The 26,958-nt window shown below is 41.3% G+C and overlaps 2 protein-coding genes across 8 annotated transcripts in view; both read right to left on the reverse strand.

Moving 5' to 3' along the window:
• Positions 1 to 17,402, reverse strand: part of LOC112068102 (unconventional myosin-VI) — a 78,981-nt gene extending 61,579 nt beyond the window's left edge. For 5 of the 6 annotated variants that reach the window (XM_024135138.2, XM_024135137.1, XM_024135135.1 and 2 more), the window contains exons 1-2: positions 17,227 to 17,398; positions 12,189 to 12,331 (exon numbers count right to left, since the gene is read on the reverse strand). In XM_024135138.2, the coding sequence (XP_023990906.1) occupies positions 12,189 to 12,305 (117 nt within the window). In that variant the 5' untranslated portion in view covers positions 12,306 to 12,331; positions 17,227 to 17,398. Of the gene's footprint in view, positions 1 to 12,188; positions 12,332 to 17,226 lie in introns of all 6 variants that reach the window. The other variant, XM_070438020.1, reaches the window with a different exon arrangement.
• Positions 17,403 to 18,506: 1,104 nt separating this feature from the next.
• Positions 18,507 to 25,126, reverse strand: LOC112068103 (sentrin-specific protease 6-like). 2 transcript variants are annotated; one of them, XM_024135140.1, is made up of 19 exons: positions 24,974 to 25,126; positions 24,498 to 24,614; positions 24,232 to 24,384; positions 24,088 to 24,158; positions 23,804 to 23,994; positions 23,399 to 23,572; positions 23,233 to 23,266; positions 22,727 to 22,888; positions 22,376 to 22,563; positions 21,608 to 22,068; positions 21,399 to 21,515; positions 21,144 to 21,266; positions 20,957 to 21,049; positions 20,413 to 20,765; positions 20,231 to 20,298; positions 19,993 to 20,060; positions 19,676 to 19,744; positions 19,432 to 19,582; positions 18,507 to 19,219 (listed from the first exon to the last, which is right to left on the reverse strand). In XM_024135140.1, the coding sequence occupies exons 2-19, from the start codon at positions 24,587 to 24,589 to the stop codon at positions 19,082 to 19,084; spliced, it is 2,706 nt and encodes a 901-aa protein (XP_023990908.1). In that variant the 5' UTR covers positions 24,590 to 24,614; positions 24,974 to 25,126; the 3' UTR covers positions 18,507 to 19,081. The 2 variants fall into 2 exon arrangements, with proteins under 2 accessions (XP_023990908.1, XP_023990907.1); XM_024135139.1 differs by having other exon boundaries at positions 21,608 to 22,071.
• Between the last annotated feature and the right edge of the window lie 1,832 nt (positions 25,127 to 26,958).

Raw genomic sequence — 26,958 nt, forward strand, 5'->3', positions numbered from 1 at the left:
TGTTTGGGGAGTCTCCCACATGCTTTTTGGTGAACACCAAATGTATTTGCTTATTTTTTTCTTTAAACAATGGCTTTTCTTCTGGCCACTCTTCCGTAAAGCCCAGCTCTGTGGAGTGTGTGGCTTAAAGTGGTCCAACGGACAGATACTGCAATCTCCTCTGTGGAGTTTTGCAGCTCCTTCAGGGTTATCTTTGGTCTCTTTGTTGCCTCTCTGATTAATGCCCTCCTTGCCTGGTCCGTGAGTTTTGGTGGGCGGCACTCTCTTGGCAGGTTTGTTGTGGTGCCATATTCTTTCCATTTTTTAATAATGGATTTAATGGTGCTCCGCGGGATGTTCAAAGTTTCTGATATTTTTTTAGAACCCAACCCTGATCCGTACTTCTCCACAACTTTGTCCCAGACCTGTTTGAAGAMCTCCTTGGTCTTCATATTTTTTTTCATTTCACTTCACCAATTTGGACTATTTTGTGTATGTCCATTACATGAAATCCAAATAAAAATCAATTTAAAATACAGGTGGTAATGCAACAAAATAGGAAAAGTGCCAAGGGGGATGAATTATTTTGCAAGGCACTGTAAAATGTGGTATCCAATTAGCTTGTTAATTGTTTACAAATAAATAACTGAATGTGCTAGAAAGCTAAACAGTTGACTGATGTGGCTAGCTAAAAAGGACTCATTTTGAATGTTGGATCATCTTATGCTTTGAGGCATTAAAAGTGTTCCTACACTATGATTTTGAACATTCAAAGAAATTGGGAAACYTCCATGGCAAGCATGTCACCATAGCTTGTTACATAACTTATGAGTGACAGGAAGCACAAGCACCACCACCAATCAGTCTACACCGTCAGTTGCTACGATTACAGTTTGTTCTGACATGTCTCTCCTATATCTGAGACAAAAGAAAGAACAGGAAACATAAATATATGTCCTCTCARTGTCGACTGCGTTCATTTTCAGCAAACTTAACATGTGTAAATATTTGTATGAACATAAGATTCAACAAATGAGACATAAACTGAACAAGTTCCACAGACATGTGACAAACAGAAATGGAATAATGTGTCCCTGAACAAAGGGGGGGTCAAAATCTTAAGTAACAGTCAGTATCTGGTGTGGCCACCAGCTGCATTAAGTACTGCAGTGCATCTCCTCCTCATGGACTGCACCAGATTTGCCAGTTCTTGCTGTGAGATGTTACCCCACTCTTCCACCAAGGCACCTGGAAGTTCCCGGACATTTCAGGGGAGAATGGTCCAAGCCCTCACCCTCCGATCCAACAGGTCCCAGACGTGCTCAATGGGATTGAGATCTGGGCTCGTCGCTGGCCATGGCAGAACACAGACATCCCTGTCTTGCACGAAGTCACGCACAGAACGAGCAGTATGGCTGGTGGTGTTGTCATGCTGGAGGGTCATGTCAGGATGAGCCTGCAGGAAGGGTACCACATGAGGGAGGAGGATGACTTCCCTGTAACGCACAARGTTGAGATTGCCTGCAATGACAAGAAGCCCAGTCCGATGATGCTGTGACACACTGCCCCAGACCATGACAGACCCTCCACCTCAAAATCAATCCCGCTCCAGGGTACAGGCCTCGGTGTAACGCTCATTCCTTCGACGATAAACGTGAATCCGACCATCACCCCTGGTAAGAAATAACTGTGACTCGTTAGTGAAGATAACTTTTTGCCAGTCCTGTCTGGTCCTGCGACAGTGGGTTTGTGCCCATAGGCAACGTTGTTGCCGGTGATGTCTGGTGAGGACCTGCCTTACAACAGGCTTACAAGTCCTCAGTCCAGCCTCTCTCAGCCTATTGCGGAGTCAGAGCACTGATGGAGGGATTGTGCGTTCCTGATGTAACTCGGGCAGTTTTGTTGCCATCCTGTACCTGTCCCGCAGATGTGATGTTCGGATATACCGATCCTGTGCAGGTGTTGTTACACGTGGTCTGCCACTGCGAGGATGATCCGCTGTCCGTCCTGTCTCCCTGTAGCGCTGTCTTAGGCGTCTCACAGTTCGGACATTGCAACTTATTGCCCTGGTCACATCTGCAGTCCTCATGCCTCCTTGCAGCATGCCTAAGGCACGTTCACGCAGATGAGCAGGGACCCTGGGCATCTTTCTTTTGGTGTTTTTCAGAGTCAGTAGAAAGACCTCTTTAGTGTCGTAAGTGTTCTTAACTGTGACCTTAATTGCCTACCGTCTGTAAGCTGTTAGTGTCTTAACGACCGTTCCACAGGTGCATGTTCATTAATTGTTTATGGTTCATTGAACAAGCATGGTAAACAGTGTTTAAACCCTTTACAATGAAGATCTGTGAAGTTATTTGGATTTTTAGGAAATATCTTTGAAAGACAGGGTCCTGCTGAGTTCAGTTTTATTATATATATTATATATTTTTTTTAAACATATATACAGTGCATTCGGAAAGTAGTCAGACCTTCACTTTTTCCACATTTTGTTTTGTTACAGCCTTATTCTAAAATTGATTAAATTGTCCCCCCCTCATCAATCTACACAAAATACCCCATTATGTCAAAGTGTAARTTTGTTTGTGGATTTTTTTTTTTATGAATTCATTTAAAGCTGAAATGTCTTGAGTCAACTGCTTTCAACACTAATAAGGTCCCTTAATTGAGTAGTGAATTTCAAGCACAGGCTTAACCACAAAGATCACAGAGGTTTTTCAATGCCTCGCAAAGAAGGGCACCGATTGGTAGATGTGTCAAAATAAAAAAAGCAGACGTTGAATATAATCCCTTTGAGCATGGTGAAGTTATTAACTAGGCTTTGGATGATGCAAAATAATGATTTTTATTCATTGTTGGAAATACCAGTCAATGGAAATACTTGACTGTCATAATTATCGGTCTATGCGTTCATTTGCATAATTTAGTGGAATTAAATTGGCCTGTGTGCATTTTCTTTAGTCATCATGCATCTTATTTATCTAACAAAACTATGACGCGCGCACATCATATTTTGAGCAGGATTTCTCCTGCAGCTCCTCAGCTGGTTGCTGCTGGAGTAAAACATGTTTTTGTAAGTCCATTCATTGCTCAACAATTCTCAATGCAATCGCATGTTAACAGTTTTGGTGCACGATTAAAAAAAGCTACTATTTTTATTTCTCAACTGGTAATTGAAGCGTGCCTCCCATTCACCATTCAAGTGCAGGCAATAGCACTTCACAAATGTGAGCTAGAGGCAGCATGCATTTTAAAAACGTATTTAATTGCGTGAAACCTGAATATTTTATCTCATATTCTGAGGCATGCCTTACCTTGCTTCAAAGTAGCCTATAGGCAAAATCTGACCACAGAAACGTGGAGGCAATTATTTTATAAAGACTTCAAAAGCTGTGCGTATCAAGTTTGGGGAAGCTTACAATTTATCCAACCTTTTATACCATTCTGTGTGCTAGTTATTATTTTTATGGAACATTTGAATAATTACATTTTCGTTTTTCAAAATCATTGCACGTGGTTAATCATAAACTCTATTAAAATGATAAAAATGCAAAAGTCAAAAGTCAACTAATGTGAGATCACCAGCCTCTGCCATATAGACACGTTGATACGCTGTAATCCATTAGATGCTAAAGAAATGAGTGTATGGAATGAATAGCCTATATGCCAATGCAGCAGTAGTGCTGGGTGATATGGCCAAAATATCATATCATGGTATTTTACATTTTTTTAATTAATAAAAGTTCTACATTTGCTTTAAGAGTAGTGCGTGACCCAAGGGTGGCAACACATTTTCAAAATTATTTCAATTGGTGTTTCTCCATTCTGATTGTTTTATACTGTTCAATTCAACTTCAACATAAAATAATTTGCTGCATTTCCATCAATTTATGCATTTGAGATAATGTCCACACTGCCACGATATGGGCAAAAAAACTAGGCTCCGCTGTCTCCCGCCAATTCTTACGCATTCATTCCTAACTCAGTTGCCAGCAAGGAAGGAAACTGCACAGTGATCTCACCATGAGGCCAATGGTGATTTTAAAACAGTTACAGAGGTTAATGGTTGTAATATGAGAGAACTCAGGATGGATCAACAACATTGTAGTTACTCCACAATACTAAACTAAATGATAGAATGAAAAGAAGGAAGCCTATACAGATTAAAACATGCATCCTGTTTGCAACAAGGCTGCAAAAAAACACTGCAAAAAAAATTGGCAAAGAAATGAACTTTTTGTCTTGACTACAAATTATTATGTCTGGGGAAAATCCAACACAATCACTGAGTACTACTTCATATTTTCAAGCATGGTGGTGGCTGCATCATGATATGGGTATGCTTGTCATCGGAAAGGATTAGGATTTTGGGGGGGATAAAAAGAAACGGTATAGAGCTATAAGCACAGTTACGGTTTTGACTTAAAATCGGCTTAAACATCTTGAAGAATTTTTAAAAGAATGAATGGGCAAATATTGTAAAATCCAGGTGTGCAAAGCTCTTAGACACTTAACCAAAAAAACTCGGAGTTGTAACCGTCGCCAAAGGTGCTTCCACAAAGTATTGACTCAGGGGTGTGAATACTTATGTAAATGAGATCTGTATTTAAATTTCAATGAATGTGCAAAAAATTTAAAACATGTTTCTCACTTTGTCATTATTGGGTATTGTGTGTAGACGAGTAAGAAAATATATCCCATTTAATCCATTTTGAACTCAGACTGTAACAACAAAATGTGGAATAAGTCAAGCGCATATGACACTTTCTGAAGATCACTGTAAATTGAAAGGAACAAGCTGCTTGTGCGAGAAACAAGGGCAGGGACATGGCAGGCTGATGAATAATTTAGTGGGAGGGAAACAGGATATGAGCTGTGTGTGTCCTGGATAGCGATATGAGCTCAGACTTGATTCTGTACTGTTACTGTGGGAACCCAGCCGTGTATTTACATATTTACGACCCCAGGCCTAAACCCACTCCTGCCCAGATCATTTTACAAGCTCTACGTAGGTATAGGTATGTGCGCGTCTGTGTGTGTATATGTATGTCTAAACTGCTTACCCCACTGGCACAAACAGGATGTAAGCAAAAACAGAAGAAGCTTTGTGTGCAGGGGCTAATAAAGAGCTGCCAACCCCAACAACAATGGGAGCATTACTCCCCGCTAACAAGACATAGCCAGGATGCTCTAGCCCCGGTCTGACAGAGGGTCATAGGCAGAGCTGTGATTTAATGAGCAGAAGTGAGCAGTGAAAGTTGTTCAATTAGGCCCTGTATCCCTTAATGACTGGTTCTGGGCCTGTTTTGCTGTTAGAGAGTTCATAATGGTTTCTGGTTAAGGATAAAAAGTAAACAGGGAGGGTAATAAAGCCTTGTTCATAATGCAGCCCTTAAAATACCACCCCCGTGGAATTCTAATTTGCAAATAAAAAAATCCCCATAAAAATCTGTTAGTTTAAAATAGAGATATGTTATTTTTGCATTGGATGCGTCTCAATCCCCCGCTCCGCCTATGTCGCACTTCCGGATCTGCGGTGAAATGTGACAGGGGTAGAGCGGTGTTTGTCAAACCATGAGACATCCCGAAAATRGCTGTTCTCACAAAACTGTCTGTAGCGTCCAAATGGTTTGCCTACAAACCCCTCTATTACTCACAAAAACAATGGTGTTTTCCGTTTCGCTCTATGACCTCCATAAGTGTCAGGAGACTCGTCTGAAGTCTGTACAGAAGATCTGCCATCGTCTGTCTGTAGCGTCCGAACTGTTTGTAGCGTCTGAAACGAAGCACGGTGGTCGCAGCATCATGCTGTTGGGACGTTTTTCAGCAGCAGGGACTGGGAGACAAGTCAGGATCGAGGGAAAGATGAACGGAGCAAAGTACAGAGATCCTTGAAGAAAACCTGCTCCAGAGCAATGAGGACCTCAGACTGGGGCAAAGGTTCACCTTCCAACAGGACAACGACCCTAAGCACACAGCCAAGACAATGCAGGAGTGGCTTTGCGACAAGTCTCTGAATGTCATTGAGTGGCCCAGCCAGAGCCCGGACTTGAACCCGATCTAACATCTCTGGAGAGACCTGAAAATAGCTGTGCAGTGACGCTCCCCATCCAACCTGACAGAGCTTGATAGGATCTGCAGAGAAGAATGGGAGAAACTCCCCAAATACAGGTGTACCTAGTATGGGTCGACCGATTAATTGGAATGGCCGATTAATTAGGGCCGATTTTAAGTTTTCATAACAATCGGAAATCGGTATTTTTGGACACCTTTATTTAACTAGGCAAGTCAGTTAAGAACACATTCTTATTTTCAATGACGGCCTAGGAACGGTGGGTTAACTGCCTTGTTCAGGGGCAGAACGACAGATTTTTACCTTGTCAGCTCGGGGATTCAATCTTGCAACCTTACGGTTAACTAGTCCAATGCTCTAACCACCTGCTTTACATTGCACTCCACGAGGAGCCTGCCTGTTACGCGAATGCAGTAAGAAGCCAAGGTAAGTTGCTAGCTAGCATTAAACTTATCTTATAAAAAACAATCTATCAATCAATCAATCATAATCACTAGTTAACTACACACGGTTGATGATATTACTAGTTTATCTAGCGTGTCCTGCGTTGCATATAATCGATGCAGTGCTCATTCGCGAAACACGACTGTCGTTGCTCCAACGTGTACCTAACCATAAACATCAATGCCTTTCTTAAAATCAATACACAAGTATATATTTTTAAACCTGCATATTTAGTTAATATTGCCTGCTAACATGAATTTCTTTTAACTAGGAAAATTGTGTCACTTCTCTTGCAACAGAGTCAGGGTATATGCTGCAGTTTGGGCCGCCTGGCTCGTTGCGAACTGTGTGAAGACTATTTCTTCCTAACAAAGACAGCCAACTTCGCCAAACGGGTGATGATTTAACAAGCACATTCGCGAAAAAAGCACTGTCGTTGCACCAATGTACCTAACCATAAACATCAATGCCTTTATTAAAATCAATACACAGAAGTATATATTTTTAAACCCGCATATTTAGCTAAAAGAAATCCAGGTTAGCAGGCAATATTAACCAGGTGAAATTGTGTCACTTCTCTTGCGTTCATTGCACGTAGAGTCAGGGTATATGCAACAGTTTGGGCCGCCTGGCTCTTTGCAAACTAATTTGCCCAAATTTTACGTAATTATGACATAACATTGAAGGTTGTGCAATGTAACAGGAAAATTTAGACTTATGGATGCTACCCGTTAGATAAAATACGGAACGGTTCCGTATTTCACTGAAAGAATAAATGTTTTGTTTTCGAGATGATCGTTTCCGGATTCGACCATATTAATGACCTAAGGCTATTATTATGTTATAATTAAGTCTATGATTTGATAGAGCAGTCTGACTGAGCGGTGGTAGGCAGCAGCAGGCTCGTAAGCATTCATTCAAACAGCACTTTCCTGCGTTTTGCCAGCAGCTCTTTGCAATGCTTCAAGCATTGCGCTGTTTATGACTTCAAGCCTATCAACATCCGAGATTAGGCCGATGTGAAACCGATGTAAAATGGCTAGCTAGTTAGCGGGGTGCGCGCTAATAGCGTTTCAAACGTCACTCGCTCTGAGACTCGGAGTAGTTGTTCCCCTTGCTCTGCATGGGTAACGCTGCTTCGAGGGTGGCTGTTGTCGATGTGTTCCTGGTTCGAGCCCAGGTAGGAGCGAGGAGAGGGACGGAAGCTACACTGTTACACTGGCAATACTAAAGCGCCTATAAGAACATCCAATAGTCAAAGGTATATGAAATACAAATCGTAGAGAGAGAAATAGTCCTATAATTCCTATAATAACTACAACCTAAAACTTCTTACCTGGGAATATTGAAGACTCATGTTAAAAGGAACCACCAGCTTTCATATGTTCTCATGTTCTGAGCAAGGAACTTAAATGGTAGCTGTTTTACATTGCACATATTGCACTTTGTTTTTGCATTATTTAAACCAAATTGAACATGTTTCATGATTTTATTGATGTATTATATTAAGTTAAAATAAGTGTTCATTCAGTATTGTTGTAATTGTCATTATTACAAATCAATTTTAAAAATTGTCAGTTTAATCAGTATCGGCTTTTTTTGGTCCTCCAATAATTGGTATTGGTGTTGAAAAATCATATTCGGTCGACCTCTAGTACCAAGCTTGTAGCGTCATACCCAAGAAGACAAGGCGGTAATCGCTGCCAAAAGCTGCTTCAACAAAGTTCTGAGTAAAGGGTCTGAATACTTATGTAAATGTGATATTTTAGTTTGACATTTGCAAAAATCCTTTAAAAAACCAACAGTTTTTGCTTTGTCATTATGGGGTATTGTGTGTAGATGAGGGAAAAAACGATTATCAATTTTAGAATAAAGCTGTAACGTAACAAAACGTGGAAAAAGTGAAGGGGTCTGAATACTTTCAGAATGCACTGTATACGGAGCCTGTTGCCAAACATACAGGGTTAAATACCTGTTAAAAACAAAAACGAACAAATGTTTCCTGATCTTTCTTATATCTCTCAGATATAGGAGAGACACTTCAGAACAAACTGATATTATTTGATATTATTATTTTGGGACTATCAGATACACATAACATGATATTACCCAGGGAATCGATAGATCATCATTCAGAGATGCACAAAAACAATATAATATTAAAAATGGGTGAACCTTTCCTTTACCGCTGAAAATACTGGAATACTGACTGTCCAAACAGTATGTTAGAAGTGATCAAATCGGATGTGTGTGTGTGTGTGTTCAGACAGCACTCATTTGCTGACATGACTATGCTAGTTGTCAAAGTAACAACGGGTGTGTGTACAGTGGTTTAGCCTGATTGGTGGTGGTGCTCGTGCTTCCTATCACTCAGAAGTTATGTAGCAAGCTAAGGTGACAACAATGCCTTCCATGGCCATTTCCAAGTTGCTTTGAATTTTCAAAATCACAGTGTAAGAACACTTAAATCCTCAAGGCATAAGAAAATCCAACATTATAAACAAGTCATTTTTTTCTAGCCACAGCAGTCAAATGTTTAGCTTTCTAGCACATTCAGTAATTTATTTGTAAACAATTAACAAGCTAGTTGGCTACCACATGTTCTTCTCAAAACTATCAACAGAGTCGCTAGCAAGCAACAAGATTCAGATTTGTATCTTATTTCAAACCACCTATGAAAGTCGGCTTGAAATATCTAAATCCATTTGCTTTTTGGCTGTTCAGACAGGATAAAAAAAAGATTTGAATCAGATATGCAAAACAATTATTTGAGTCACTTCAAACTGCCAATATGAACAAGAGTTAGCTAACTAACCACGCTGTTAGCTAGCTACAGTTGAAGTCGGAAGTTTACATACACTTAGGTTGGAGTCATTAAAACTCGTTTCTCAACCACTCCACAAATTTCTTGCTAACAAACTATAGTTTTGGCAAGTTGGTTGGGACATCTACTTTGTGCTTGACACAAGTAATTTTTCCAACAACTGTTTACAGACAGATTATTCCACTTATAATTCACTGTATCACAATTCCAGTGGGTCAGAAGTTTACATACACTAAGTTGACTGTGCTTTAAAACAGCTTGGAAAATTCCAGAAAATGATGTCATGGCTTTAGAAGATTTTGATAGGCTATTTGACATCATTTGAGTCAATTGGAGGTGTACCTGTGGATGTATTTCAAGGCCTACCTTAAAACTCAGTGCCTCTTTGCTTGACATCATGGGAAAATCAAAAGCAATCAGCCAAGACCTCAGAAAACAAATTGTAGACCTCCACAAGTCTGGTTCATCCTTGGGAGCAATTTCCAAATGCCTTAAGGTACCACATTCTGTACAAACAATAGTATGCAAGTATAAACACCATGGGACCACGCAGCCGTCATACCGCTAAGGAAGGAGACGCGTTCTGTCTCCTAGAGATGAACATACTGTGGTGCGAAAAGTGCAAATCAATCCCAGAACAACAGCAAAGGACCTTGTGAAGATGCTGGAGGAAACAGGTACAAAAGTATCTATATCCACAGTAAAACGAGTCCTATATCGACATAAATGGGGTGGCAGGTAGCCTAGTGGTTAGAGCATTGTACTAGTAACCGAAAGGTTGCAAGATCCAATCCCCGAGCTGACAAGGTAAAAATCTGTCGTTCTGCCCCTGAACAAGGCAGTTAACCCACTGTTCCTAGGCCGTCATTGAAAATAAGAATTTGTTCTTAACGGACTTGCCTAGTTAAATAAAGGCAATTTAAAAAATTTATTTTTTAAATGTTTAAATAATCTGAAAGGCCTCTCAGCAAGAAAGAAGCTACTGCTCCAAAACCAACATAAAAAAGGCCATAATGACCATCGTTATGTTTGGAGGAAAAAGGGGGAGGCTTGCATCGGGGTGGCAGCATCATGTTGTGGGGGTGCTTTGCTGCAGGAGGGACTGGTGCACTTCACAAAATAGATGGCATCATGAGGTAGGAAAATTATGTGCATATATTGAAGCAACATCTCAAGACATCAGTCAGAAAGTTAAAGCTTGGTCGCAAATGGGTCTTCCAAATGGACAATGACCCCAAGCATACTTCCAAAGTTGTGGCAAAATGGCTTAAGGACAACAAAGTCAAGGTGTTGGCATGGTCATCACAAACCCTGACCTCAATCCTGTAGAAAAGTTGTGGGCAGAACTGAAAAAGCGTGTGTGAGCAAGGAGGCCTACAAACCTGACTCGGTTACACAAGCTGGTGAACTTGGTGAACTCATTCAGTGAAAGTAATGCACTGGGGAGTGACATAAGGTATAGTGCATGAGGTGGCTCTTTTTCCTCTAATGATCTTTCCCGCCAGGTAACGCAATCACCACACCTTCTGCTGCTCCCATTACTTATTGATTGCCTCTGTTAGTGACACTGATATAGTGCAGGTCTGTTTTACATACTCTTACATTTATCATATTATCTGTTCAAACATCTCTGTAATTCAGGTCAAGTGCTTTCTGAAAGGGGAACATGCTGCAGTGTACCAGCCAAGAATCTAACCCACACTGATACCATCATATGGTAGCAAATTCAGCTCTTGTAATGAACCTAGGGTCAACAGAGGTTAGGTTTTTGATTAGGGCCGGGACGATACCAGCATCATGATACTCGTTAGTATCATGGCAAGGAAAGAAGACATAAAGTGGATAACTTCTTTGGAAAACAGCCTTAATGTTGAAAACAAACATTATGTTGAAATCCAGTCACATTTGTTTATTTTCCAAGCTTTAGCACACAATATTTTACATACAGCAGGTTTTTAAAGGACCAAAGAGTTGTCTGCTTCGTGTTTTCATTTTTGCTGTGTAAAAAATATTGCGATACCAGTATCGTCACAGCCCTAATTACGACATTACGTTATTCACCTAGTGACCCAATAACAATGATTGGGCCATCCTGAGTGGCGCAGCAGTCTAAGGCACTGCATCGTAGTGCTAGAGGCATCACTACAGAACCTGGTTCGAGCACAGGCTTTGTCGCAGCCGGCAGCAACGGGGAGACCCATGAGGCAGCGCACAATTGACCCAGCATTGTCCGGGATAAGGGAGGGTTTGGCCGACCGGGATATCCTTGTTCCATCGTGCTCTAGCGACTCGTGGCGGGCCAGGCGCATGCACGCTGACTACGGTCGCCAGCTGTACGGTGTTTCCTCCGACACATTGGTGCGGCTGGCTTCCGGGTTAAGCGAGCAGTGTGTCAAAGAAGCAGTGCGTCTTGGCGGGGTCGTGTTTCAGAAGACACATGGCTCTCGACATTCGCCTCTCCCGAGTCCGTACGGGAGTTGCAGCGATGGGAGAAGACTAACTACCAATTGGATATCACGAAATTGGGGTGAAAAAGGGGTAAAARGTTTTTTATTTTTTTTATTCATAAATAAAATACAGGTTGGAGTGATTATGTGACGCGTATGTAATACGGAACATAAGCAGACACATTCTAAATCACAGGTGTAAAACTCATTCCATGGAGGGCTGAGTCCGAGTATATGCTGTTTTTTGTAATTCCTTTCAATTTGTGTCCAATTAAGACCTGGACAACCAGGTGAGGGGAGTTCCTAAATAATCAATAACCTTAATTGATCAATTAGTACAAGGGAGAAGCTAAAACCTGCATACACTCGGCCCTCCATGGAATGGGTTTGACACGTGTTCTAAACTGTGCCGAGTCTGACTGACCTTGCCCTTCCGGTTGAATGGTTCGATGGTGAGGGCGCCAGCTCCAATGTCCACGATCATGCCCAGTTGAAACCCATCGGTGGGGTGGGGCGCCCACACTGGTTTCCCATCCTCCATGGCTAACTACAGCTACCCTGTGGGCTCTGCACAACATGGAGAGAGGAGAAGAGTCAGGAGGTAGAAGCCTGATGATATGCATGCCAACAACAAAATACTACTGAATTTCCCCTTGTGGGGTAGTTTAATAAAGTATGAAGCTATTCATCTATCTACAAGTCTACCTTCTGTACATCCCTGATTGAATAAACATGCCATGCTCCATTCAGATAAACAAGTATAGGCATATACAAAATTGTTTGGCAACATTCATCCAACCATGTAAGTGTGTGCAACCCTAGTGTGTGCTTGTTTTCCATTACATTATCTTGTTATTCCCTTGATTGACAGATCCTGTAAAAGTGGATTTGCCATATAGGAGGGAACAGGAACTAGGTTTTTCTCCAGAGAGACTCTCCACTTGAGAGCAGAGCTTGAGTCATTTTGACACCAGAGGGGAGCCAAAGGTGGTGACTTCAGTAAAACTTGGGCTCTCACAAACTGAAAGTGTACAATCAAGAATGAAGTGCAGTTTTTGCTTGGCAAAACAGTTATTGAGTGCTGCTAACAATGGTGCAATTACACTGTAAATCAAGGACTAATGCTAAACATTTAGCTAGCCATTTCTGGTCACCTAAAGTTAGTTAAAAATAGTTACTATTTGGCCTATTTTGAGACCAATTATATTTCAAAAATGCTTTTAGTGGGTGAACTGAGGGAGCCAAGCATGTACCAGCTGTTGATGGTGGCATAAATGACTCCCAACAACAGCAGTCAGAACAGGAGCGTGAAATACACTCCGTCACACCAGCCCCTAGAGGTTTGATCTGTCACTGTGTGAGGGGTGACTGGAGAGTTCCATTGTACAGCATCACACAGTGATTGTTCGCCTAGTTAGCAGCTTCCCAGACCAGACAGTGTGTGTGTGTGTGTGGTTTCTCAGGACAGAGGGCTTGCTGGGTGTTTGGCGGTGACCCAGATACAGCATGGACGCCTGGGAGATTCTTCCAGTGCACTTGTTAATTATTCAGCTTACGCTTGGCCAATCACTTAGTGATTAGATCAACAACGCCTGTTAGCTTAGGCATGGCGATGAACTCAAAAGCAGACTAAGTTTAGGCCTACAGTAAATCTACTAATGTAGGTCCTATGAGTATGTGGACCGTATTAGGTCAGTTCTGTAGTTGGTTTGACACAGGCAAAAATCAGGTCTACGCAAGGTCTACTACGCCTGTTGTGTTCAACACACGTGACAAATTAACTTGATTTGATTTATTTCCAGCAAACTAGATACGCCCCATTTTATTGCAACACACACTATCATTGATGAGAACAATCAATGGGGAGAACATTATCCTAAAAAGGGAAACAAAGGCTACACTTCAATACTGCCTTCATGTCAAAGTCCCAACCAATAAAGACAGGGTAATAGACAAGACAACAGGTGTGGCCACTGCCCTACATCTGTTATAGAAAGTGCGCTTGGGAAGGTTGGGTTAGCAAGCCATGAGATAAAATCAGCCATAACTGGGATCTTGGAACTACGTAGCTAAAATATGGAGCCTAGCTTATTCAAACAAGGTAAGTATGCCGAATATAGATATCCCTTAAATATTTTATAATATGCCAACCATACATGCATACAGTATACTTAAAAAGTCCACTGTACCACAAGGAGAACCAAATGTGAAGTGCCCCCTGCTCACTTCTGGTATTGTTATATTGCCCTGCTTTATATTACACTGATCCCATCTTTACAATGGAGTTCTTGTTAAAGAAAAGGTTGACCCATTTTGAATGTTTCATTGTTTTTGTGCATTTCTGAGTGAAGTGCTATTGATTCCCTGGGTCATTTCATGTTTATCCGAGTTATTGGCGTTCAAACAGGAAGAAATTTGGCTGGTATGACGCAGCACTGTGATAAAGTCGCTCTCATTACACTCCAAGTTAATATGAATACAACTTTTAGATCACAAAAACGTCCATCATACATGTCAGATTTTAATATTGGCCATTGATCATATTTTTGCGATATTCCTACCTCAAGAAATTTGTATTTTAAATGGAGGTTCTAGCACATTTTTCCTATTTGTCTGCCTCTTTAGGCCAGCAACATACTACCATGCATCCCACTGCTGGCTTGCTTCTGAAGCTAAGCAGGGTCAGTCCTTGGATGGGAGACCAGATGCTGCTGGAAGTGGCGCTGGAGGCCCACTTGCACCATCTCTGGGTTGTCATTGTGCCCATTATCTTAACAGGAGGCACCCTTTTTCTGGTCTAAAAAAATATCCCAATGCCCCAGGGCAGTGATTGGGGACATTGCCCTGTTTAGGGCGCCGTCTTTTGGATGGGACGTTAAATGGGTGTCCTGACTCTCTGTGGTCACTAAAGATCCCATGGCACTTATCGTAAAAGTAGAGGTGTTAACCCCCGGTGCCCTGGCTAAATTCCCAATCTGGCCTTCATAACATCATGGCCACCTAATCATCCACACAATTGGCTCATTCATCTTCTCTCCCAGTAACTATTCCCCAGGTCGTTGCTGTAAATGAGAATGTGTTCTCAGTCAACTTACCTGGTTAAATAAAAAGGGGATTGGAATCCAATGAATGAAGGAACATACAACGCCCCACCCAGCAGACTGTCGACCAATCGCGTTCACGGTGTCATGCTGCGTCACACGGTTGCTAAGCTGGCTCCAGCTGTCCTGTCTCAATGTCGAGAAATGTGCCTATTTTCCTCGTAATGTCATGATTCCAAAGCTATACAATATTACAGACAGCAAGTTTCTCACATCTCTGAAAAGATTTGTAACGTTGTACTTCTTGACAAAATTCTTGCTAAAGCGCCCAATAGACTCCCATTCACTCTTTGAAGTAGAGCTCCTTGTCCCAGAATTGCCCAGAATGCACCGCACGGCTCATGGACGTTGCATGGGCAACACTTCCCCATCTCCTCAAAAGTATATCTGCCTTTGCAAATGTCAGACACTACTCTGTGAGGCACATCAATCAGCAGGTTGAACATGCTGAGATTGTAGACTCCTAAATTGATAGCTGTAAAATCACCTAAAAAAACTGCACTAACGAGCTACTTTACACGCTGATATTTGTCTTTGGTATTATTGTGTGCTCTTTGGATTATAGCAGCTGCAAAATGGCATATGTAAGACAGGGTTCCCAGGGCGGTTTAATTAGGCCCTCCAAGTTATAAAACACCAGCAAATAAGTTCCAAGTAATTCTTATTTTGGAAATCTATTCCAAGATTTTCCCACACATCTTGTTCTGTCCTTAGCACAATAATTTCACAGTCTACTGCTTCCATGTTTGATGGCCTCAACAGGAAATATCACCAATAACAACTACAAAGACATCACATAACTAACATCCTTCCTGATGTTTAAAGATTGAAGTCTGCAAGAATTTTGTCAACACCAAAGCAGCAGAGGGTATGCATTTTTTTTAAACACAAAATGGGCACAATGTTCATCAGAAATGCTATGCTACAGCATTATAACATTGCATATTACATCTTGATAGTTGACTACATGACAGACACTATCACATGAATAAACCATCCACCTAATACAGGTCCCATTATGGGTAGCTTTGAGTCTACATGTAATCCTCTTATGGCTCCTAAGACTGAACGGAAGTGAGATATTTGTCAGGCCTGTTGAAGTATGTAAGGTGTGGTTCCCAGTCAGCTCATGAAGAAAACAAGACACCAGTGCAGTAATGGGGGAGACCAAGGTTCATAGGTTAAGAAGGGTTTCCTGGAACACACATACACACCAAACCTCCTGCCTGCCTCAAGCTTCCTGTTCCCTCTATGGAAGAGAGGATATGGAAAATACCTTGGGATATCTGCTGTAACCTGACAGGATGTAGGGAAGAGTGCAGTGGTGCTGGTGAGTCAGTGGTCAATGCAACAATAGCCTCCAACCTAAAGGAGGCCATTCGGGGCTTGTCAGAGAGTAACTTGTCTTTTTTCTTAGCGGGTATTCTATCAAAATCTATTACAATACAGAACAGACAGCATTGATTAAGCACATTATCAATGAGCCTAATGCAGGGTGACCCAACTAGCAGACAGCGGGTTTGAAATGATTAGTCAAATATTATATCTGTTGTTTGGGCTTCTTGCGATCAATTTGCAGTCTACAAATTATTTGTAATTATGTTCTGGCACCATGAGCATCCGTTCAGGAACAAAATAACCCTGCGGCTGAATCTAGTTGATGATCCCTGGCTTCGTGTACCTTCAGAACATAACTACTTTGATGGTTAAACTCTGCTGTTGTTAATTAACAAGCCAGAATTATGCCACTAATATTTTTGTGATGCTTATTTCATGGCAATTGAAAAATCATGGCATGCACATCATTTCAATAAACAGTTACAGTAAGAGCTACTTCATAGCTTTGTCAAACAATCATTGGATAAAACTATTAACTAGCTATTGTCTAACAGAAATGTCACATGCACATACTTACATTCTAACCTGACAGCTTAAGTCACATGTCGACATATTTACCTAGCTAAATATGGAGTATCAATCAAGACAATGGCTACATTTACCGAACAAAAGCAGGCAGGCTCGAGTTAGATAGTTATAAGTTACCGTTATGAGCTAACTAGAGCCCTATAATAACATTAGCAAATGGCATGCGTAGGCAGCTTCAGCATTGTGAGACAATTCCACTTAGACATAATGCAACGCGAAATTAAAATTAATATGATAATTTTAGCTACCTAGCTATATCAGTATTTTGACGAAGTCAGTATCTATCTCATTGGTATTTGCAAACTGCGCTCGCTCCACCATCATCACATAGCTAGCCACTCCCAGTTAGCTAGCCACGAGCTAACAAGTGTAGCCTACAGGTTATATCTAGCTACCTCGCTAAATGGTTTGCAAGAATACTAAAGAGGAACTTACAACAATGTATCCCTTAAACGATACGTCTGTATTCTTGATGTGGCTCAACGAAAAACTGGTTAGAATTCCCGCATACAAAATATAATTGACAATATCCGAACTCTTATTTTGGTACTGTCGACCGGTAATTCAGCAGCAACCTACCCACAGCTGAGCAGACTGAAGTCCACCTGGGAGGCAGACATGACGTCACTGGGAATGCGTTTCTTTCCAGGAACAGTAACCGTCATCATAATGATACCTGTAGCATAAAGGTCGAGAAATTGTAGTTGCAGCGTAACTTGATAATCTGCATTCGTATGTACTATATTGTCGAAGGATATTGATTCTCACTTGATACAGATAAAAGTAATGCATTTGTCCTTGTTTAATGTTTATAGCTACAGGATTGCTTTTAAATAATATTGTTTCCCCTTTCCCCCCAGATGATCATGGGGAAAAGTACAGAGGGCAGATGATAGATGCAAATTAGCATACATCACAATGGTTTCAATAAAAGGTGTGTAAAATGCTACTTCAGGCTCATAAATATTTGAGAGGCTGGTAATTTAACACTTTTTTAAGACATCACCTGAAGACAACATATCCCCCATTGAAGTCTATAATGGGTTTGTAGATCTAATTAGGACATATGATACCCATTGTATCACATTTCCCACAGGGAGAACGCATTTAAATGTGACATTACATTTTTACTTTCTTTGTTCATGTTATAATCCTGTCCTCCATGTCAAAGACCGCAACTGCACACAATGCCAGTCAAACAGTAGTTTTCTGGGTAACTGACCACAAGGGTGAACCATTGAAGGAATTAACCTTTATTCAACCATATAATTGGTTGGGATCAGTGAGAACATCTCATTGACAACCTGAGGAATAGTGGATGAGTCAAATGAGCCAATTCGAGACTGAGGATAGAAGGATAGGAAAGCTTTTGTTTAAGGGAGGGACTATGACAACTGGAGAGCTGAGGCTGAGCCAATGGCACAGAGGACAATATAATCAGATTAATAGAGCAGTACATCTGAGGCTGAGCTCCCGTCAGCTCTGTTGAGCCAACAGACCACCATGCAAGGGGAATCCCACAGCCGGAGATGGGCGTAAACAAGGAACAAGGCAGAGCACATGATGAAACTGCAGTTAAATCAATATCTCTCCTAAAGTGGGTTGGTCGATAGGGCTGTTAATTTCCTACAGTCTTGTTTTTGCATAGGCAACTACCCGGTCCTTAAAATAACTGCTTTATAAAAAGGACCACCAAACAAGAATTGGTACTTAAACATTTATTTATTTTTCACTTTCTTCTACTTCAAATGAAATTGAACAATGCTAGGCTGCTCGCTTATCAGATGGGCAATCCAACGAAGTGCCCCTCACAAATAATGCAAGTACTATGAGAACTTAGAGACATTCAAAAATGTACAAAACAATGTATTACAACAGTCTCATGTCTCTGACATTACATTTTCAAGCATAACAGGACATTAAGAATAAACCGGAACCCTTTATAGAACAAAGCTAAATTTACACAGAAATTCTCAATTTATGCTATTTTAATCTGTGATGCGACAACTAAGGGAAGAATCATATCACCATCCTATCAACCAATAAACATTGCAAAACACAGATGCTTAGTCACAAGCGCAACCATGAAAAAAGATTATGCCTTAAAATTAAAAAGGTGAGGTGTGTATGTATGTATATATACACATACACACACAGTAACAATGTGATACAGAGTAAGGTAAAGGAACTAAATGTACCGTCACTGAGCCAGGTCCATTGAACCAAGGGAGACTAAATAACCCCACCAAATCAAATGGTGAATTTCATCATATATCCATTTAAATGGAGGTTATGAGTCATTTGTGTCCTCTTGTTGATGTTGAATTTTGAGGACGAGTTTCCTGATATCTGCTCGCTTGCGCTTCACCAGCATCAGTGGAAACCATTCCTTCAGGTCCATGGGCGGCTCAAAATCTTTTGGGGGATTCTAAATCCCCAAAAATATATATTTTTAAAGACTTCTTTAGAAATCTCAGAAATATTAGCATGGTACAAGTCTCATTCGTGGGGCCAGGAGTTATCTAACCAGTATTTATTTCCTGATCATATCATGGTCAGAAAAAAAAAAACACTGACCCGATTCATCCTATATTAACCAATTGATTTTTATGTACTGAAGTCAACAATTTATGTCCTCACCTGGAAAAAGCTCTCCACATATTGAAGCAGGTAAACGCCACAGTCGCTGTAGTTGTCCTGCTGAGGGACCTGGGGGTTTGAGCCCCTCATCGAATCTTTAGAGAAACTCCTCAGACTCCCTTTCCTCACCTCCCACTCCACCTCCAAGTATCTGCATTCACACACATTTCCAAACTCAGTCCGTACTACAGTCAAAAAGGTGTTGCTAACCTGATAGGTGGATAAATAGTAGATAAAATCTTACTCTTGCAGGATCTTCACGACCCCCGATCTCACATGGCCTCCTAGGGAATCCATGATCAGGATACAAGGTCTGTTTGAGGAAAAAGCAAAAGATTTGATATGATCAGACAGTCTGTGATAATTCAAGGTATTGCTCACCATGAGGACATTGTAAATCTTATCAGTTTATGGTACATACAAAGAATGATTCTAGTGACATGAGTGAATAACATTTTCTTGCAGGAATAATAAATGTTCAACTATTTTGAGAACTACAATAGTCTACAAGGCAGCTGTAAGGTAAAGGAGTGTGTTAAAACCCCAGCCCATGGAACTTACTGTTTACAGGTAGTGGGTTGGGAGGAGATATCGACACTGTCCTGCTGGTCACTCTCATTGCACTGGTCCTTGATAGGGAGAAAGATTTTTAGTGTCAAATTCAGACGTAACATACTTGATAGAATGGCCTGAAAGACACATTCTCTAATCACCCCTTTTGATAGTAGTATACTGTCAAAAAAACTAATGTCAAAAACAGAATATGGTGTCACACAAAATATATATACAGATCCATTACCTGATTTGAATCCTGAACAGGAGAAAAGGCAAAGATATCCTTTTCCATTTCATATCCGTTGCAATCATCTAAAACATAGTTCACATGCTCCCAATTCAGCAGTTGAGAGGTCATGACTAAATGCAATTCCATTTATAATGCAGTTAACGATCAACTAGACTGTATTCTCTCTCCTCACTCACCTGAGAGGAGCTGCTTCTTTATCCGACCTAGACCATGGACCCCTGTGGTGGTGGGGCTCACACTGAGCTCCAGCTCCTCTCCGCCCCCACCGTTTGAGCACACACACAGCCTCACCCCTATGGTGAGGTCGCAGTCTGGGGCTTCTGGGCCTGGCTGACCCCTGGTGCTGCTGCCCGGGGGGCTGAAGAACAGGGACATGGGGTTGGGGGAGGTGTAGTCCATCAGGAAGCACTTGTCCAAGCTGCTCTCTGCTTCCTCCAGCCAGGCTGGGAATGGGGAGTCTGGAGACAGGGGCTCCTGCTGGAGGTCCTCTAGGCCAGGGAAGCAGATGACCGCCAGGAACCAGTGTGCCCTGAGGAGAAGAGGGTGTTTTGACATGGATGGAAAGAAGAGTTGAGAAGGTGACTCAGGTAAACTAAACTAAAACATATGGGAACTTGACATTTGGGAGGAAAGCATACCTTAAATAAGATGCAAAGCAATATCATGACAATTTATGACAGAGTATATACTGTAATAGTATGCACGAGAGGATGGACTCACGATTCATTTATGGGGACAAAGATGAAGTCCTTCTGGAAGAGGTCAACATTCCTGGTCCATGTTCTCACTCGGTTGTGTCTCCTTTTCTTCACACTGGAATGAACGGTTGAGGTTGAGTTTAATTGTCCCACAGAGCTGGAACCTATTGGGCACTGGTTAAGTACAGTCGGCATACTACAGTACTTACGGTAGGTCCTCAGAGCATGGGGTCTTTCTCTGCTCTGTCTGGGTGAGGCGCTTGTAAAAGAAGGAGCTGAACATGTGACTCCTGTTGGCATCCTCCTCTTTCAGCATTGCAGAGACCAAGTACCTTGACAAACAATGAAGTATAACGTAAAGCAAAATTAAGCAACTTAATTCCATAGGAATGCAGATACTGAACATACACCAATGTTAACCCACTACGAGCAATGTAAAAGCAGATCTTACAGACTTCACTCACTTCAGGTAAAAGTCAATGATGACATCATTCAAGAACTCTCCCTCGTTGAGACAGTGCAGGTCTTCATTGGTGACAGAGATCCCCCCTCTGGCTGGATGAGGGGGGTACAGTATTATCCTAGCAAGACGACAACCCAAACATCACAATGGGGTTAGCAGAAGCAGTCTATTGTTCACTATAACAAGAGCACAAAGGGAATTGTCATTCACCTTTTGACTGGCCCTTTGAAGGTTGATTCAATCTCCACTATTTCATCATCCAAGACTTGTATTGGGGCAGGAGACAGGCATGCTGGGGGAGGAGACAGGCATGCTAGGGGAGGAGACAGGCATGCTYGGGGAGGAGACAGGCATGCTGGGGGAGGAGACAGGCATGCTGGGGGAGGAGACAGGCATGCTGGGGGAGGAGACAGGCATGCTAGGGGAGGAGACAGGCATGCTAGGGGAGGAGACAGGCATGCTGGGGGAGGAGACAGGCATGCTGGGGGAGGAGACAGGCATGCTGGGGGAGGAGAGATCCGTGGTAGGGCAAAATAGATCCGTGGTAGGGCAAGAGAGATCCGTGGTGGGGCAAGAGAGATCAGTTGTGGGGCAGGTGCAATCCATCTTGGGGCAAGAGGCTTGGAAGATGGTGTCTGTTTACTGGAGCCACAAATGGAATCCAAAAACTGCTGCTGAAACGCATCAGAGGTCAGAGGTTTAGATGGACCTGAAATGGCCTGGGATACCTTGTGCAGAAATGATGAAGCTGGGCGAGGAGGAGATTTAGGTGGGCATGCAATGGGCTCTGAAACCTGCTGCAGAGCGGAAAACAAACAGAGGACACAAATAAAATCCATTGATGCTTCATCAGGTTATGTCATTGTGGATGATGCTCCATTAAATGCCTACAACTAAGAGTGCATAAGTAAATGGATTTTCATTTATTAAACTTTCCACCATGCCCCATCAGTAACATTACATGTTCAACATGCTTACCTTCTCTGGGGTTGGATGGGAGGAATGCATCAGTATTCTGTTGGCCTCCACAAATGGCAACTGTACTGTGAAATCCTCAGGAGCTTTATTTGCTCTGCCAATTTCTCTGAAGACCTTCTCCAGTTCAACTTTCTCCAGGTCAGACAGCATATTCTCAAACACTAAGATTATGTAGTTCTCGCCGAGATCTGCCGAAAGACGACAAACTTCAGATATATAGACCGAGGGATTAAGTTTGATTAAGTCAGCAAACTGAATTTACATTGGGGAAACAGGGGAGTCTACAGACGAAAATCTACAGTATTAGAGTTCCCTTGGACAGTTCTTTGAGAAGTGTTCTGTAATACTCACGTTGGCCCTTGCTGTCATACCAGGCACCCCCGTTGGCTCGGGACATCTTGAGGAGAAGGCGGAGGCGCTGGGACTCCCCTGAGGTGGTCTTGAGGAAAAGGGCAGGCAAGTTTCGGGCATGGCACCACGCACAACTGGCCAGACTATACGACCATAGCCGCACTAATATTAACAGATTAGGGATGGGAAAATGTATTAAGGCCTTTACATACTGTCTGTGTGCTACATACCTCAGATTTATAACTCACTTTTAACAGCTTCAGCTCTTGGCTGCTCATATGTTCATTCCAGTGGAGGCTGCTGAGGGGAGGTCGGCTCATAATAATTGCTGGAACGGAGTAAATGGAATGGCATCAAACACATGGAAACCATGTGTTTGATAGCATTCCACCTATTCCGCTACAGCCAATACCACAGAGCCTGTCCTCCCCAATTAAGGTGCCACCAACCTCCTGTGGTTTATCCCAATAAGGCACAAATTCAGACTGAAGGGCTTTCTTTCTTACCTTGTTCATCAATCTGGATGTACTCTGCTGTAAACTGAAACAGAGTCAAATAAACTGAGTCAGAGGAATACTGGAATATCAGTGTTGTGTTCTCAACTGGTAAAGAGTTTCAATTTTGAAATACTGTACTGTTTTCAATATTATACTGAAATGATAATAAGCTTACGGTGACATGCTTGGGAGGTGTCCTGCGCATTGTTCCCACTCTCACACATCTGCAGAACACATCAATCCTCTCAGAAATGTCAGCAGATGTCTTTTTAGGAGGAGGTGATATGGGATGATTCTGTTTGACTCTTCGCCGTTTTGTGGTGGGTTTGTCTGGGACCAACTTTCCAAACTTTGAAGGGAACCATTGAAAAAGGTGAAAACCGTGACATAACAGATGGTGTTAATAGGTATAAACAAAATCACATACATTAGGGTTGTATTTGGTGTGTACAGATAGTCAAGGGACATGTCACATTTGAGTGACCTAAGTCGTTTTACTAGTCAAGATTCTTATCAAGAATCCAATTGACCTTTGATCACTGACAGACTACGGCTACACAGCATTGAGTGTTTCTGATACCGGGTCTTTCATTCGCTTCTTCCTTGGTAGTCTGGTTTTGGAGTTGGTAAAGTAATTGCTTGTGAAGTCATCGTCATCAGCGACTGTCTCCAAACTGCCACCAGAGGGCGTTGGTGAAGAGTGACTAGTCCCTGACATTGGCGTACCAGAACAGACTGAGGTTTCTTCCTTGTCATCACTTGACAACACAACTACATAAAAACAATAAGCATTATGTCAAGGATTGGATTTACTCTGTACAGTAGGATTCTTATGAAATGGCAGTCAAGTGAATAACCATTTACCTGCAGGTTGTAGGAGAGAAGGATTTTTCTTGGGCGATTCTTCTGTTTGAAGACATAGTGTGCCGTCAATCCTATAATGCATTCCAGACATGAGTGACAAATGTTTAAAATCCTTCATTACCTTTTAAATAAGGGATACCTCACCTTTGGGCATTATTCTGAAGCACTAAAGCAGGGGTAAACGCATGTTGGAAGATGCTGCCTTGGACAACCACTCCTGGAGAGGGTACCTGGCTCAGAATGAAGTAGTCACTGTGGTTGAGGACTGTGCTGAAATGCACTGCTTCATTTTGAGAGCTGTGGTGACAAAAAGTGAGTTTTAAAAGATGTGGATTTTCAAAAGCAAAAGATAATTGTTAAACATTAATGAGTTTGTAGCTAAGCAAACTAAACTTCATAGAAACACATACCTAGGCATCTTGCCAATTCCCAACATATTGAGTCCAATGGCATTTCCTTTGAGAGATCTTTTCAAATGTTTATTTGCACAACGTTTTTTCATTTGTCAGTCAGCAGTGCAGGTAAAACTGTTGGAAAATAAAACATATCAAATTGAGGAAATCCAAATCCATTAGTCACCCATCCATTAATTAGCCTACCCACAACACGAAGCATGAGAACTGCATTGCTGGGTTGCTACCAAAGTCAGGTAAACATATATTCATTGGAAAAACATCAATATTTTTCACTGTCACCGAGGTCCAACTTGCAGGGGTTAGCTTTAGCTAGCGTTCTTCTTTCATTCGGTACTATGTTAGTTAGTTATTTTCAGACACACAAAAAAATGAACAACCACTCTCTTCGCTATATTAACTAAACTGGTGGAGAGTAGACGAATGTTATGTGAATTGAAACGCAAAACATCTTCTGAACTGGATAAACAAACCTTGATAGTAAGCTAACGCAAATGTCGTAGCTAATTTAGCCAGCTAATCAGTTCGCTCGCTAGCTTGATTTGAACTGATTGCATACACAGCTATTATGGTTGGTTAATGGAACTTTTCATTAATCTAGCAAAATACTAGCCTTGTTTTTCACAGAACATGTCTGCAATTCTGAAGATGACCGAAATTATTCGCACGCCCACCTATAACCACCTATCAGTGGTGTCATCAAAATGTGAACGTTCAACATTGATTGGAGGCTGAGCCAATCAGCGCCTCAGATGCCTGTTCATCACGTTGTAACAATGAGCGCCCAAATATACTTAAATATCAAAAGTAAAAGTATAAATAATTTCAAATTCATTATATTAAGCAAACCATACGGCACAATTGTCTTGTTTTTTAAATTTATTTACAGATAGCCAGGGACACTACAACACTTAGAGGTTATTTACAAACGAAGCATTTTGTGTTTAGTGAGTCCGCCAGATCAGAGGCAGTAGGGAGGACCAGGGATGTTATCTTGATACATTTCCTGTCCTGCTAAGCATTCAAAATGTAACGAGGACGTTTGAGTGTCAGGGAAAGTTTATGGAGTAAAAATATTATTTTCTTTAGGAATGTCAAAAATATAAATCGTAAAGTACAGATACACCCAAAAACTACTTAAACAGTACATGCAAGTACTTTTAGTACTTAAGTCGTTTTAAGGTATCTGTAGTTTACTTTACTATTTATATTTTTGACAACTTTTACTTTTACTTCACTACATTCCTAAAGAAAATAATGTACTTTTTACTCAATACATTTTCCCTGACGCACAAAAGTGCTCATTACATTTTGATTGCTTAGCATGAAGGAAAATGCCCCAATTCATGCACTTATCAAGAGAACGTCCCTAGTCATCCCTACTGCCTCTGATCTGGTGGACTCATTAAACACACATGCTTTGTTTGTAAATTATGTCTAAGTGTTGGAAATTTAAAAAACAAGAATATTGCGCCGTCTGGTTTGCTTAATATAAGGAATTTTAAATTATTTATACATTTATTTTCACTTTGATACTTAAGTATATTTTAGCAATTACATTTACTTTTGATACTTAAGTGTTTAAAAAAAAATACTTTTACTCAAGTAGTATTTTACTGGGTGACTTTAACTTTTACTTTAGTCATTTTCTATTAAAGTATATTTACTTTTACTCAAGTATGACAAATTGGGTACTTTTTCCACCACTGTACTAGAGATGTTGGTTATGTAATTATTATCCAAGCATGTGCCTTATTCCATAGGAAGATTTGCACGGGATTCATTTCTCTAAACTACCCCCTGTAATTCTTTACTTTTTTTATTAAATTAAGTCTATGACAGAAGCCTGGTGTTTTTTATTCTAGGCGTGATGATATTTTAACATCATGCCTAGACGATATTAAGATTACAGTGATCACTCGTGCTTGGCTTCCAAACGTATAGGTGTCCCCATAGGCCTAATATTTAAATTGAGGAAATGTGATCATAATCATTATTCTAGCGATCCACGTTAGACGCCCATCCATCCTGCTGATGAGCTGCTGGGCAGCACGCTTGTACTTGATATGCATTTATGGATGAGAACGTGAATTTGACACTTCCAAAAATTAACTCAGTGGGGAATGGGGATTCCCTGCTTTACGATCTGTTGGGATTCATTAAATAGACTTAGACACTATGCTTTTTTTGCACATTTAATTAAATTGACGCATTTGGCGATGTTTAACTTCAATTCATTGACACAAAAGTTGCGTCAGACAAAAAAAATGTTTTGTCTCTGGCTTGCATAGCTTTTGATATTGAGTCTCTGCCTCACAAAGTGATTGATGTTAGGATATTCCATTTATCCCGTACAAGTTTATGTGCCAAATAAATTTAAGACGTTACAGGTGTCAAGTTTATGGGCATGTGGCAGCAGTCTGTAGAAGGGAGGTTCCTAGGTGTGAGAAGTGTGCAG

This window comes from Salvelinus sp. IW2-2015, unplaced genomic scaffold (genome assembly GCF_002910315.2).
Source record: "Salvelinus sp. IW2-2015 unplaced genomic scaffold, ASM291031v2 Un_scaffold83, whole genome shotgun sequence".
NCBI lineage: Eukaryota > Metazoa > Chordata > Actinopteri > Salmoniformes > Salmonidae > Salvelinus > Salvelinus sp. IW2-2015.